At 53.0% G+C, this 15124-nt stretch overlaps 1 protein-coding gene across 1 annotated transcript; it reads right to left on the bottom strand.

Annotated features, from left to right (window-relative positions):
* Positions 1–276: 276 nt before the first annotated feature.
* On the bottom strand, positions 277–15031 carry LOC100547156 (glycogen phosphorylase, brain form). The gene is made up of 20 exons (XM_010706410.3): positions 14789–15031; positions 13850–13951; positions 12132–12210; positions 11429–11532; positions 10389–10520; positions 8549–8660; positions 7497–7579; positions 6507–6650; positions 6077–6169; positions 5807–5953; positions 5528–5691; positions 5067–5181; positions 4263–4364; positions 3999–4146; positions 3128–3186; positions 2643–2784; positions 2211–2418; positions 1815–1949; positions 1600–1666; positions 277–1333 (listed from the first exon to the last, which is right to left on the bottom strand). Exons 1-20 carry the CDS (start codon positions 15029–15031, stop codon positions 1181–1183), a joined length of 2532 nt encoding a protein of 843 aa, XP_010704712.1. The 3' UTR covers positions 277–1180.
* Between the last annotated feature and the right edge of the window lie 93 nt (positions 15032–15124).

Genomic DNA, 15124 nt, shown 5'->3' with positions numbered 1-15124 from the left:
AGTTGAGACTGGGTGAGTCTTCACTGCAGTGCTACTGCCAGCTCTAACTGTGAAACCGAGCCTCTGTTTCCCCTCAGAAGGGGGAGAGCATGATCTGCTCCCAGAATTTCAAGCAGAGCAGCCCTATGTGCCAGTTGTAGGCCAAACCAAAGACCTAATCCCCATCCCAGTGCAAGGAGAGGGCTCTGGTACTCTGTCCCTGACTTTGAGTGTCTTGGCATTGACCCGTTACCACCTAAAACCGTGAGTATGGACTACTTACACATCAGCCCCAAGTCAAACCAGCAGGTATTTTGGTCGTTTTAATGAGTTGGTGTCACACAGGAGTATGGGTGCACTACATTGCACTACAGGTGTTAAACTGACCCCAGCACCACCAACCACCATCACCCAGCAGTGGATGGACACAAGAGCTGTAATAATGTTTTCACCACTTGCGCAGAAGTGCCAAGAGAGCCCAGAGCCCCGCTGGGGACCTAAGGGCACTGCAGGGTCAACTGCCCAGCTGGCAGTGACAAGTAGAACCTGTTCCATGCACACATGGATGCTAAAAAATAAAAATACATTAAAAAAAAATCCCTGAAGTGGTTTGGCTATGGGGCTATTAGTTAATAGGTGTAGGAGGAGGCTACAGCAAGCTCTGTGATCTCAAGTGCTGATCTATCTCCTTTTGGACCTGGCTGTACAGAATCAGTGGCCACACTGGAGGCAGCTGCTGGAAGATCCAACCCCACTTTCTCAAGGCATTATGGGGGCAAGAGGTGATTGGAAGGACAGGCAGCAGCCTTCCTCTCTGATTGCTTTTGGGCTGGCACAGCCCCTGGAGGAGAATACAAGATACCCCACGCTGCGAGGAGGCCAAGGAAGGCTCCGTGCAGAGGGACTGGAAGGATTGAATTGGAAATCCCTTGTTAAGCGTGGAACACAGTTGTGGAAGACTTATCTGTGGTTGTCTCACTAGAAGCAATATGCAGCACGTGCAGGCTGGATACATGGGTGCAAACACAGGGTCCATTCTCTCTCCCAGCTCCTGTTGCTCAGTCAGGGCTCCTCCTCCTACTACCCTGCTGAGGTAAAGGCCTTGGTTTTGCAGAGCCAAGCCCATCTGGCTGGCGGTGAAATGCAGCTCAGGCCTCCCAGGCTGGGAACACATCCCCCTCTCTTTCCCTCTGTGCTTGCGTCAATCCCGGGGCAGGTTGGGTGGGGGGATTTTTGTGGCAGATGGCTCCACACCCCAGATCTCCCGGGCGTACTCTGTGATGGTTCTGTCGCTGGAGAACTTGCCCGAGCACGCAATGTTCCTGATAACTTTCTTAGTCCACTCCCGAGGGTCCTGGGAAGAGGAGAGGCAATGGCAGCAGTCAGTTTCCCATCGAGCTCCGGGGCAGCTCAGCCTCAGAGGGTGCCAGCCAAGCACCCTTCTGGGTTAAATGCAGTGATAGGAGCTGCTGACATGTCAAAACCCGCCTCACCCTGCCCCACACCACAGCAATGCTGTCTGGTGTAAGAAGGGGCACGCTCTGTCCAGCTCCCTCCACTCCTCCCTGCACTGCCATGGCCATGACCCCCAGCTTCACCGTGGCTGGGGACAGCTCTTACCATGAACAGCTGATCCACTTGGCCTTGGCATTTAATGTACGCTTCGTAGTCGGCAAACACCTTAAACCTGAAACCCAAAGCACAGGAGAGTAAGGCTAGAGTTTGCCTGCTGAAGGGTTCCAGGTCTGGGCAGCACAGATATCGCCCCTAGGGAAGGAGAGCTGGGCAGGCTAAGAGCAGGCACCGAGGGGGATGGGACTCTTGCCAGGACTCACCTGTCGTGGTGCATGAGCATGTTGACAACATCTCTGAAGCAACCGGGATCTCTTGGGGAGAAAAACCCACTGCTGATCTGATCGATAGCCTGCCGCAGCTCCGGTATGCGGTCGTAGTACTCCCGTGCGTTGTACCTGCACGTGGAGGAGGCAGAGACAGGCTGTATGGACTGGTGCCTTGCCCTGCGTCTAGGGCAGGTAAGGACAGTGCCTCTGAGACCAGCTGTGGTGCCAGAAGCACTCTGTGCCCGGGCTTGTGCCATATTCACAGCCACTGTCCAGGGCAGCTCGGCCAAAGGACTGCACCCTTGTCAGAACAGTCGCTGCCCAGCCCAGGGCGGAGGGCTCCTTGTCAAAGCTTAGCACTGGATGTGTTTCACACTCCCTGGCACTAACCCTTGGCGATCCAAGGCTTCCACTTCCTCCACCCGCATGCCAAAGATGAAGAGGTTTTCTTCGCCTGCCTCCTCAGCCATCTCCACGTTGGCCCCATCCATGGTGCCGATGGTGAGGGCCCCGTTCAGCATGAACTTCATGTTGCCGGTGCCCGAGGCCTCTGTGCCGGCTGTGGAGATCTGCTGGGAGAGGTCTGCTGCCGGGATCACTGCCGGGTGCAAGAGAGGTGGGAGTTGGGCCTTGGCACACTGCAGCTCCCACAGCCTGGGCCCAGGACAGCAGGACTCTGTGCATTTGCTAGCAAGCCTGCTGACCTCCCAAGCTCAGCCGACAGCCCAGAACCAGACACAAAGGCCCAGCCCTGCCACAACCCCATGTGACTGCTGGACGTGCCCAGCTCCTGACACTTGCTTCCATGGGACCAGGACTTACCCTTCTCAGCCAGGGATACCCGGTAGTTCTCCAGGAAGATGACTTTGAGCTTGTCCCCTACATAGGGATCGTTGTTGACGACCTCACCGATGGATGTGATGAGCTTAATGATCATCTTGGCCATGTGATAGCCAGGAGCTGCCTGAAGAAGAGCAGCCCAGAAAGGGCAAAGTCTTTTAAAGGAAGGCACAGCATGAGAGCTGCTAGTGCAGGTCCTCACTGTGGGGACAATCTGGACCTCACCTCTGCTGTCCACGTGGATCAGCAAACACACCCTACTGGGAGAAGTCCTGAGCCGCAGGGACAGAGTGACAGGGCCCCATTCAGCTCAGTTATTTTGTGACAGTGCTTTTGGATAAGCCCAGCACCACAACCCCATGCTGATTAACCCACAGTGGGTGCAACAAAAGCCCCAGAAGGGGATGGCACGTTCCCCACATCCCTGCTGAGCCACATGTGCACCGAGAGTGGAGAATATTTTTTACCTTTCCTCCAATCATGATGGTCCTAGGCACAAAGGATTTGGAAGGGTCACTTCTCATACCTGAAAGAGCAGGGCATAACACAATGGATGTGAAGATAAACTGGGCAGAGCTTGTTGCTTGCATCGAGGGTGGGATCCCAACCCACAGCACGTGGGCCCAGCAAACCCATCCTGAAGTCCAACCAGAGATCTGCCAAAACAGTGCTGGGAAAACTATTTGAGAGCACAATGCAGAGCTGTGGTGATTTGTCTCCCCTTGGGAATGGGCAGAGGGATGAAGCATAAGTCTGGGAGTGGGGTTTTAACTTGCACCAGGTCAGTCCTAACACTTGCACTACAGGTATAGGGGTTACCCAGGCCCTGGGACCGTACTGTGCTGGAAAAGCGGGCTGTGAGCTTTTCCTCAGAGCTCTGCACTGTCCTCCTGCTGGAGAAGCCCCTCGTGACAGGAGGGCATGGCCAGGCTCAGAAGTCATAGAACCATAGAACCATAGGATGGCATGGGTTGAAAAGGACCACAATGCTCATCCAGTTCCAACCCCCTGCTGTGTGCAGGGTCTCCAACCATCAGACCAGGTGCCCCAGAGCCACATCCAGCCTGGTCTTGAATGCCTCTAGGGATGGGGCATCCACAACTTCCTTGGGCAACCTGTTCCAGTGCCTCACCACCCTCTGAGTGAAAAACTTCCTCCTCATATCCAAGCGAAACCTCCCCTGTCCCAGTTTAAAACAATTCCCCCTTGTCCTATCACTATCCACCCTCATAAACAGCCATTCCCTTCCTGTTTAGGTGACATACAGGTACACAGGGATGCTGGCAGTGAGGGGCTGGTGTGGGACCTGCCTTGACTAGCAGCCCAAGCAGGACTTACGGTTATAGAGAGTGATAGCATGCAGGCAGTTCAGCAGCTGCCGCTTGTACTCATGGATTCGCTTGACCTGAATATCAAACATGGACGAAGGGTTGATTTTGACCTTGTAGTGCTCCTCCAAGTAGGCTGAGAACTTCAACTTGTTCTCCTGGCAAGAAAATTGAATGAGGAGCAGGCACCGGCCCCCAGGTACGAGAAGCAAGCATTGGTAGCTTTTAGTAGGAGCATGCTGCCCTTACCATTCTTCCCCTCTGAGCCCATTACCTGCTTGACTTTTGCCACATCTCTGATGAACGTCTCGTCGTCGATGAAATCCAGGAGCTTCTTCAGCTGGCTCAAATCTGTGACAAAGTCTTCCCCGATTTTCTAAAGGAACAAAGCAAGAGAGGGATGTCCCACCTGTAGGACAGCTCACCCTGTCCACAACCTTGCTTCCCCAACAGAGATGCCACAGTCCTCTTGGGAAGAGGAGATGCTCTGGGCAGGAAAAAGGGAACAGTTTTGTACAGCAAGTCGACTTCCCTGCATCACCAGGGAGCTCAAGGGCATGGGGGAAAAAAGCACTTGCAAAAAACCCAACCCAGTCCTTCTGAAAGAGCTTCAGAAGGGTATGTGCATGCACCACGGCCTCCTGGCAGTTGGAGAAAGTGATGGGCAGGACACAAAAATGCATTCAATTGGAGGAAGTCTTTTCAGCTGTTATTTGTTTCAATGTGCAGGGGCAGGGAGGGAGACAACAGTGGGGCTGGAGCTCTGAGAAAACTCCTTTGAATCTATGAAGTTTAAACGCTGCTGTGGACACCCCACTTCCCCATACAGTGATGCTGCCTGACAGCTTATCTGCAGCAACTGTGAAGGAAGGAAAGCAAATTCAAGTTTCTGCAGCTATGTATAGCAACTCACCACAGACCTTAAAGCTCAGCCAGCCTCACACCTCCACATGACCGTATGCTTCTGCATAAAGGCTGTCCTGGCTCACACCTGGCTCAGCCCCAGCCTCTGCTCAGACTACACAAGGAGGTGCACAGAAGTGAACAGCTGGGGTCCCAGCAGATGCTTGTGCCTCACCTCAGCGATAACATCAGCCAGTCCCGGGTTGCACAGCAGAAGCCAGCGCCGTGGCGTGATCCCGTTTGTCTTGTTCTGAAATTTCTCAGGGTCCAGCTCGTAGAAATCCTTGAACCTGGAACAGCAGGGAGCAGGGGCTGCACTGAACCACTGCCCACCCCTAAGAGCTTCAGCTGCTCTCTTCCACGTGCTCCTGGCTCAGGGCAGTGTCTGCTGATCTCTATACCACCAAGAACTCCCCGTGCTGCCTCTCAACCCCTTCATCAGCTGTAAAGGGCTTTATCAGCTCTGAAGGGAGATGAGTTATACCTTGTACGCACTCTAACAAGATGCCCTGTCCATCACACAACCAAAGCAGGCCTTAACACCAATTTGCCCCAGCCAGAACCCCACACTCGCAGGCAAAGCTCAGTGAGTGGAGAGGGGAGGTCTGTGCTCACTGTGAGTGCCCCCCAACTCACACTGTATTCTTCACGATGTCAGAGTGGATGCGGGCCACACCATTAACAGCGTGAGAGCCGATGACACAGAGGTGTGCCATGTTGATACGCTTGCAGTCTCCTTCCTCGATCACCGACATCCTTCGGAGACGGTCAATGTCCCCTGGGTAGAGAGCTGCCACGCGCTGCAGGCAGGCAGATACAGGGGCATCAGCGACCCAGCTGTAGAGGCTGGAATGTTCCCATCCTAAAAGACAGCTAGACCAAGACCCACAGCCCACAGCCAGCCCAGTCTCTTACATCCAGATGCATTTGGTTGAGCGCATAGATGATCTCCAGGTGACGTGGCAGCAGCTTTTCAAACATGGAGACTGGCCAGCGCTCCAGGGCTTCAGGCAGCACGGTGTGGTTGGTGTATGCACAGGTCTGTTTTGTGATCTCCCAGGCCTGCGTATAGACAGCAGTTAACATGCACGTGCCAGGGCAGGAGGGGAAGAAAGCCCCATGTAAGGACAGGACAGCAGCTCTCAGACCTGATGAGGATGTTATGTGCCTTGCAGCTCTGCTTACCTTGTCCCAGTCCACCTTCTCCACATCCACCAGGATCCGCATCAGCTCTGGGATGGACAGGGCAGGATGGGTGTCATTTAGCTGTATGGCCACCTGCAACACAGACTTGCTGGGCTCAGATGTGGCAGCGCCAGGGCTCTGACCGTGCCCCAGCACAGCTCAGGTTGGGGGTGAGACTAGAATCTCTTCTTAGGGCTCACAGACCCACCCCACTCACACCCCAGAAACAAACAGAGATCCCAAAATTGGAGCTACTCAATCTTGGCAAGCTTGGCTCTAAATTGTACCCTTTCTTCCCCCAACCCTGGGAAAATGGGCACAGAGATCATTTCTGTGTTCCAACCCAGACTATATACCTGCTCCCACCTGGTCCTGGAGCCCTCCCTCACAACATGAAAGCCTGGCTGGGCCCTCTCTGCCCCAGACTCACCTTGTCCGGGAAGGTTTCAAAGCTTGTTCTCACGGGGTCTTGACAGCCAAATTTGGAGGACTTAAAACGTCGGATGATGTCTTGCAGCGTTGCAGCCACCACAAAGTACTCCTGCTTCAGCCGCAGCTCCTTGCCTTCAAAGAACTGATGTAGGGGGATGCACAGACATCAGCACTGCAGCTGCCATCCCTAGTTGGCAGCCCAACCCTCGGAGATGCTCCCATCTGATGAGCTTCCCTTACATGTTCTACCTCTTGTCAGGCTGAATGCACGTTACCCATGCTGCCTCTCAGCTGCCTCCAGAGGGCATCAGAACTTGCCACGTTGGTGCTACCCGACATACCAAGCACAGCTCCTTTCCTTGCTGCAAGATCCTTTACAAGGTTTTTGGACCAAGGATTTTGGACTCCCAGCAATAGGCAGGAGCCAATGTCATCTGTGGATGCACCAGCTGCCTGCCATCCACACATGCCACACATCATGCTGGTCTATTTCAAAACGGCAACAAAAATGAGTGTGTGGGAGTAAAGTACAGGTGAGCTCTTCCAGCACAGATGCTACTACATGACTGGATATTGAGGGCTCTCAATTTGGATCTGGTGCATAACGACCACACCGTCTGGGATTATTCCTTGGGAGAAAGCCCTTAAGTTGGGCTGGAAGCAAGTGCCCTCTCATGGATTGCTCTGAAATGACAACTTACTTTTGCAAACCACGTAATTTGGCAACTGCCTTGAGACTGAAAGAAGGAAGACAGCAGCTATGCAATAAAGGCCAGGCTCTGAGATGTTGTCAGACAGCAGAGACTCTCTGGAGCCAGCAGAGCTGTCTGTTCATTGAGAATTACAGAGCCAACCTTCTGCATTAAAAATCCTCAAAGCAGAACAACAAATAAATAAGGTAGCCATAACTTTCCTTTGCTTTCAAGTGATAAAACTACAGGAAGGACAATCCCAAGCAGCAGAAAAGAGAAGCAAGAGAGTTACTCACGTTGTCATTTGGGTACAGGACTCTGGATATGTTTTCTGCCAGGTTTCTGTCCAGCACCGCCTCGATGTAGTCACCCACATTGACTGCAGTGAGAGAAATACAGCCATGCAGCAGCTGTACATACAGGCAGGTCCCCAGCAGTGTACTTTCCCTCTTCTCTCATAGAGAGGTTTATAACAGGAACATTAAGGCTGATATTAATGAAATGGGAATGGGAATGAATGTATGTGTGAAAGCTCCCTTAGAGAGCAGAGGAGAGAAAAAATAGACAAGGGTGCATCTCCACACATTTTCTTGAAATGCATGGACTGGGAAGGACAGAAGAAACTGAAGACAAACAGCAGTCAGAGAAGGCAAAGAAAGGAAGGTAATGTAGCAGCCACCTTACTTAAGGACTATGGAGAAATGGTACAGGGAAAAGAAGCACAAAGACCACAGTCAGTCAACTCCTAAAGAGTAGAAAAGGCCCATCTGAAACCCCACTCATGACTGCCAATCAGGAATTGTGGAAACATGATGAGGACTCGCGAGCCATCACTCCTGGTCCTCTGTCCCACACCCCAAGTTCTCCTGTCAGGGCTGCCTGGACACATCTCAGTGCTCTTAAGGAAAAATGAATCAAATTGGTCTTATCTAAAACATTCCATTTCTTTACAGCCTAGCAGCTGTTAGTTGCCCAGCATCTGCTTTTCAGCACTACAATTAGAGCCTGAAAAAATGCACTAGAGGTCACACGTGGACCCAAAGGAACCTCATAATTATGAGGGAGAATGAAGTGGGCTGTGCTGCCATTTTCCTTCAGCACTGAAGGGTTCTGCTGCATGGAAGCGAACTTCCATGGCAGCTGTGGGTTTGCAGCTCATTTGGTGACGTATCACCAGGAGAACACACAGAGCAGGTTTTGAGAGTGGGGCAATCGTGATGGGGATGGTAGAAAGATGGACAGGTGCACAAGGGCTCTGGAGGTGGGTTGGAGGTTGCATGATCTATGGACGTGTGCTCAGAGTTTTGGAGGCAGCCAGGAGAGATGGACAAAGAGGGACATCACTTACACTCTTGGAGGTTGAAGTCATTGGGTGCTTTTGCAGACCACAGCCTCATAGTGTTCACAGTGTTGTTCTTGTATCCTGGCACTGGCGTGTCATATGGCATAGCAAGGACAACCTGCAAAAGGACAGTAATCCCTTCTGGTTAGCAGCACGATGGCCTTGGAAGATGGTTGAAAACCTCTCCTGAGAGAATCCAAAGGACACAGACAACTGGCTGTGCTAGAGATCCCACCTGCACTGCAACACAGCTGCTGAACTTCACAGACTTGTTTATTATCAAGGGCACTTCAAGAATCTACTACCAATGCATTAACAGAGAGGTTTGGAACTTCACTGGCAAACGAGTTACATGCTCATCAATTAAACAAAAGAGAGGTGCAAGCAGCACTTTCCCATACCAGCTGGAGCACCTATCAGCTATCCACCAGAGCCCTGCAGGCATCCTCAGCCGGCCACTGTGCTTCTGCCTGTGCTGTGGTAATGCCAGGGCACCTGGAGTATGCCAGGATACACTCCACAGCCTGAATCCTGCCCAGGAGCCCTCTGTGCTTACAAGGCAGAAAAAATCCAGGCAGATCAACACTTCGACCTTGAACTGCTCCTTTGTGCTGGCATCAGCAATGCTCCCCCTCTGGAGAAAAGCAGCAAGAGCTCAGGCTCTCAAAGCTGATATTATCAGCTCCGAACATGGAAGCAGGCAGAGAGCCTTCCCTGTCTGAGCCACGGGACTGGGGCACGCATCCCATTAGCTGAACGGTGCTATATTTGGAAAACTGCAGCTTTCGCTTTTTGAGCCTATCCAGTTTGTTCTTTCAGTGGCACTGGTTGAAAACTCACTTCCTTGTCAGAAGGAGCAGAAGCTGTGAGCTGGGGATCCCTGAAATGCCTGCCTGTTGCTGGGGTTGGAAGGGGAAAACACCCAGAAGCAAAGTTCTTCCTCCACCCTGGGCAGTGCTCAGAGAGGAGACGCTGAAACTTCTTCAATCCTTTTAATAAATCTGTGCCTCTTCAAAGCTTGCCTTCCTCGGCTGTAAGACTGGAACACATTTATGAAGCAGCAGCACACGTGGCTCCTGAAGCATAGCATTACCTCTGTAATTGCGACACTGCCTCGCCTCAACCTGAGGCAGGGGAATGTGGGTGTCTGGAGAAGCATTTGTTCTCCACAGCAGCACAGAACAAGGCCTCTGGGCAGGCTGGAGACTCGAAACCTTGTCTCCAGCCTCTCCAGACAGCATTCTAGACACTTGTTCTGACCACAGGAGCTGCACACACGCTGGATTGCTCCATGGCTGCTCCAAGAGATTGATCTCCACCCGCTGCAGCGCCAGAACCACCTGCAGAATCACTGGGTTTGAGCAAGCAGCCAGGGATACAGTCCTCCCCCACTGCAAACCCATGCAAGACTGCTTCCAGAGTAAATCCTTGCATGATCTGATTTGTGCTTAATGCTGAAAACCAAACTCCTAAACGCTCAGATTCTTAAGTGCTGCTCAGTGAAAGCAGAAATTACTATGCAAAGGATGGCTGATGCAAACACACACCAGAGAAATCATCCCAAACCTTTTATGTCCGTGTGCTACTGCTTAATGTGTAATGCACACTTGAAAAGCATAAATGTCAAGGATCAAATCAGCATGTCCCAACTGGTCCTGAACGTACAGCTGTGACTGAACACCACCACCCCCCTTTCCCCTTCAATCTTGCTGCAATCAGAACCAGTGAAAGTGAAATTGCAAAGGCAGCAGAGCACGCTTTGCTGGAGCAGGAGAAGCAAAGCCTGACCTCAGTTAGCATGGGGACAGGCTCGTTCCCACCCCCATGCTATCCTGGCCCATCCTACCTGTGTGTCCACCCACTTCACGCCCTCAGGGCTGTGCTCCACGCGGCCGTAGAAGTGCACAGGCAGCATGTACTCTGGGCGGGCTTTCTCCCAAGGATTGCCGTAGCGTAACCAGTCGTCAGCCTCCTCCACCTGCAAGAGGCAAATGTGGTTCAGGTGATGGCTCCTGTCTCAAGTGAAGGCTCTCAAGGTGGACAGTTTAAGAAGCAAAGCTGTGATAAGCTGACTTTCAAAATGGATGTGCCTCTGGAAGACAGCTAGGCTTTCTGAAATGCAGATGACGGCATCTCTGCTGCTATAAATCTCTTGGCTCTCTTGCCTTTGCAGAGCTGTACTGGTCTAACCCATCCAGGCAAACTGCACAATCTCCAGCACTCAGTGCTTGGAAGGTCTTTCATGTGGTCTGATGGTACAGGATGTGGTACCCTAGAGGCCACTGGTGCTGTTCCTGGTCACAAATTGTGAGCGTGGATGGTTCTTTTTTCCTTTGTGCATGCCATTTATAGGGCCTAGCATCACAGCTTCTTCGTGGAGAAGGAAGAGAACACAACCCTCACATTTCTCACCCTGCCTGACCTGGAGAGCTATTAAAATTGGAAAACAAGAAAAATTAAAATAGGAAAATATGGTTCTTATTGCACAGAAGTGCACTCTCCTAATGGAAATGATTTCCAGACAATGCAGTTGGGATAACTCCTTTAGGGCAGCTTTTCAGCCTACTTTCACTCACACAGGGATACGACTGTTAATGCTACAGGGGACAGTCCCCATTTAAGTCCTCATTGCCAGTGTCTCGAGGGACCCCACATGTGCTGGCATTTGCCTGGTGGAGGATGAATGTGACTGGACATGTCCAATAGCCAGTGCTATAGAGTCAGCACATATGGTTGGACACAGCTGCCTGTTTGGCACTACAGGGCTAAAATGAGCAGGCCATAGACAGCCCAAGGCAGCATATGCAGTTTGCCAGGCCACGTTCACAGGTGACCATCACAGCAGGGAACAGAAGTGGAAGGGGTGACCTCAGGTGGCCGATGTACCTGCCAGCCATCGACGATCTTCTGATTGAAGATGCCAAACTCGTAGCGGATGCCGTATCCGTATGCTGCCAGCCCCAGCGTGGCCATGGAATCCAGGAAGCAAGCTGGAAGAGCAGGGCATGATCACACTGCAGGAACCTCACCCCTTGCTCCCTGCAATTATGTGACAGCCTGCCCAAGTGCACCCAAATGCAGCACTGTTGAGCATTTCTGAACCTGCCAGAGAACCCCTCAGCTGGTGCTAAGCTGCATGTCCAACTCACCCCCTCATTAATACTGTCTCTTTCAAAGCAAACCTTTCTAGCTATCAGCCCAGGGCAGCTCTGATAAATATCAGCTGTGGTGCTTCCTGTGTCAGGCAGCACGTCTCCAGCAGTTCCTTGTGACAGGCAGATTAAAGCAGCAATTTGCCTTTGTGAGAGCTGCTGGGGTAGCTCTTCAAAGTGTGAGGTTTTACAGGGAGGTGAGGAGCAAGGCTTCAGAGGGCCCCTTTCAGCCACAGCCCAGCATGTCGGGCACAAGGGCACCTCTTGGATACTGGCTATAGATGGGCTAAGGTCCGTGTCTGTCCCACTGCAGCAGGCAGGCCCAGGTGCAGCAGGTGAAGCAGAGCTGAAGCTGTGACACCTCACAAAGAAGGCACAGCTCAGGCTGCCCTTGGTCCTTGTGTGCTCCTGGTGGGGCTCCCCTCTCCCCAAGTTACCTGCCAGGCGGCCCAGGCCTCCATTTCCCAGCCCAGCATCTTCTTCAATTTCCTCCAGTTCCTCCAAGTCCAAACCCAGCTGTTGGGGAAAGAGCCACAGGAGAACATGTCAGTATGCAGACCCCATGCTCTGAGGATGCTCTCTGAGAAGGGCAAACACAAATCTCAAACCAACACATATGGGGCTCTCTCTCTGCAACCCCTTCCCTCCCTTACTTCCAAAGCATCTCACCAGCTTCAGGTTCTGGTCCCCAGGCACCCTAATTAACTGGAACACAATTCAGCTCATCATCAAACATCGCTTTCCCATGAACTAAGTTTCCTTAGAAACATCAAACAAAACACTTGCCTCCTGGCAGCCCTTCAAGCTGCAAGGCCCACCCACTGAACTCTGAATTGTAGATGGGATGGCAGGTGGCCAGCCCATGCACAAAGGATTGCCTGCTTACGTGCACTGCTCCTCTTCTTACAGCCAGCCCACCTTGAGAAAGGTTACAACCATTTCTGCAGCCTGTTGTTGCAGTTGCTGCTGTTAGGCTCCGTGCATTCCCACATCCTGACCACCCGGATGCCAAGCTTCTAGGCCAGAGTCCATGGATGGAAAGGGTTGTATCATCTCCTGCACTTCTTGGGCTCCCCTTCTCCAACACAAGGGCTGGCAGCCTCCCCAGTGGCTGTGTCCAGCTTAATAAGTGTGACAGCACTTCTCAGAGGGCAAGACTTCCCATCTGAGCTGGTTATAATGACCTCCACAACTTGGAGGCTAAAGCAAGAGGAGCCTTCACTGCCACACCTGGACAAATCAACATGTGCAAAACAGCTCACAAAGAGACATGAGGACTCTTCCTGAATAAAACCAGCCCGTGCTCCGAGGCACGATACCTCAGACAAAGTGCCGGGTCCCTCCCTGGGAGTCCCTTCCCATCCCTTGGCAGGGATCATGCTGGCCAGGGCATTTCATCAGCAATTGGAGCACCTCATTTTGAGAGGGTGACAGAGCCCAGCATCTAATAGAAAGCGTCTGTGGTATAGGGGAAATAAAGTTTTTGGGAGATACACGTTCTGTCAGAAAGGCTACTTGTCCTGCTGCAGAAATGGCTGCAAGCCTAAGTAAACATGGGCTGGCTTTTGTGATTGACTCAGTGGTACTCAGCACAGGCTGTGCTTTTGCAGTTCAAACTCATCCGATGCTATTTTAAATCAAGCAATTTCTCCCCCCTTCTTCCTCCCTGGTGATTTGCTGTTCCGTAAGTGCTGCTGTGCTGCCTTGTGTACCTGCACAATCGAACTGTGGTTTGGTGGCTTTGTGCTTCAGCTCTCCTTTCAGGCCCAGCCTCCCTCAGCACCTCCCACGATGAGCCATCACCCCTCCTAATGGTGCAAAGTTGTTGGCACCGTGGCATTTCCTGCTATTTGGGAGCTGCTTTCTGGATGTGGAGCCCAAGAAAAGTGGTTTGAGGGACGTTTTATTCCAGCTCTCAAGACACCCCAAGGTCAGACCGGATGATGTGATGACCTTAGTGGTCTTTTCCAACCCTAATGATTCTGTGATAAGGCCCCCTCATGGCCTTCTTTGGAGGATGAAGAACACTAAGAAAGAGCCAAGCCTCTCTTCGCTTAGTCAAAGTGCCTTTGGGAGGGAGCCCTGAGAAATAAAGATGTTTCACGTGGAAGTTTCACCTGTTCTGCATGGGGGACTGCAGTCCCCAAGACTTCACCTGGTAAATGGCTTCATCACAGGCGTTCTGCAAGCCCAGGTTCACCATCGTGTTCTGCAGGGTGCGGCCCATGTAGAACTCCAGGGAGAGGTAATAAATACGCTGGGGAGGCAAAGAAAGACACACGCAGTGACACACACAGCACATTCCATCTGGCCTCGAGAAAGCCCCTTCTCATCACCTGTTGCACCCAAACGGTCCCACTGAAGTCCCTTAAAATGATCATCAGACCCAAAGGCTTTCCCCAGAAGGGATGCCTTCCCAACCCGGCTCTCGGTGCAGGACAACACGCACCACAGCTTGTTTGTCAGAAGGAGCTTTGCACGGGATGCTAGCCAGCTCCCTGCTGCACATCTCCCTGCCAACAGCCTTCTATAGAAAAATCTTGTTGCTCGTTAAGAGTGTTTCCCTAATTAACTTCAGGCACGAATTATCTAGGATGCTGAGTCGTATCTTTACGGCTCAGCTGAGGTGATGCCTGCACCGGGCTTTCGGTTTTCTCATGCTGCACTGAAGCTGCCCAGGAGTTGCTATAACGGAGGACCCCCACCCGCGGCTCCCTGTGCCGGGCAGTAGGCCAGCCCCCTTCCTGCTAGTGATTTTCCAGCTCTGCTCTCGCGCCTTCTGAGCGGAGAGAAGATAAGCAAGCCGGGCCACCGGCTCACCAGGTCAGCCCGTTTTTGGCACCGAGAGCCATCAGTTCTCCTTCCCAGCTGAGGCACGGGCAGAGATATCTGTCAGCAGGGGAGGGTCAGCCTGCTGATGCAGGCTTGGAGGGGGCTCGACGTCCTGCGTTCTGAGCAAGACGGCGATGAGGCGGACGCTCCGGGCGCCGAGAGCTTCACACGCGAGCTTCAAACCCACCCGGGGCGGCCAAACCGACGCGTGCTCCCCGTTCCCCGGCCGCTCTCGGGGCCGGCGCGGCTCGGCGCGGCTCACCTTGGGGTCCCGCTCGTAGTAGTGCTGCTGGGTGCGGATCCAGCGGCCCACCAGGTGGTCCCGCACCGTGTGCGCCAAGGCGAAGAAGTAATCGCGGGGGGTGGCGACGTTGCGGTCCTTCACCAGCGTGAAGTGGAGGTGGCGGTTGAAGCTCTTGCGCACCTCGGCCACGTCTCCCAGCCCCGCGATGCCCCGCACGCTGATCTGTTTCCGCCTCTCCCCATCGCTCAGCGGCGCCGCCATCCCCGCACCGCTCCGCCGCCCGCACCGCCGCAGCCGCCTCCGCCGCGCCTCTGCTCCGCCTCTGCCGGGCGGGGTCAGGACGGCGCTGCCCCA

This window comes from Meleagris gallopavo, chromosome 2 (assembly GCF_000146605.3).
Source record: "Meleagris gallopavo isolate NT-WF06-2002-E0010 breed Aviagen turkey brand Nicholas breeding stock chromosome 2, Turkey_5.1, whole genome shotgun sequence".
Classification (NCBI taxonomy): domain Eukaryota; kingdom Metazoa; phylum Chordata; class Aves; order Galliformes; family Phasianidae; genus Meleagris; species Meleagris gallopavo.
Note: the sequence above shows the minus strand (reverse complement) of the source record. Positions and strands in the feature narration are given on the sequence as shown.

Coding starts and splice junctions, on each gene's coding strand:
- LOC100547156 (XM_010706410.3), bottom strand. CDS start 15,031: ATGGCGGCGCCGCTGAGCGATGGGGAGAGGCGGAAACAGATCAGCGTG. Junction 7,580..8,548: donor TGACTTCAACCTCCAAGAGT/GTAAGTGATGTC, acceptor CTCTCACTGCAG/TCAATGTGGGTGACTACATC. Junction 2,419..2,642: donor GGTATCCCTGGCTGAGAAGG/GTAAGTCCTGGT, acceptor TGCACCCGGCAG/TGATCCCGGCAGCAGACCTC.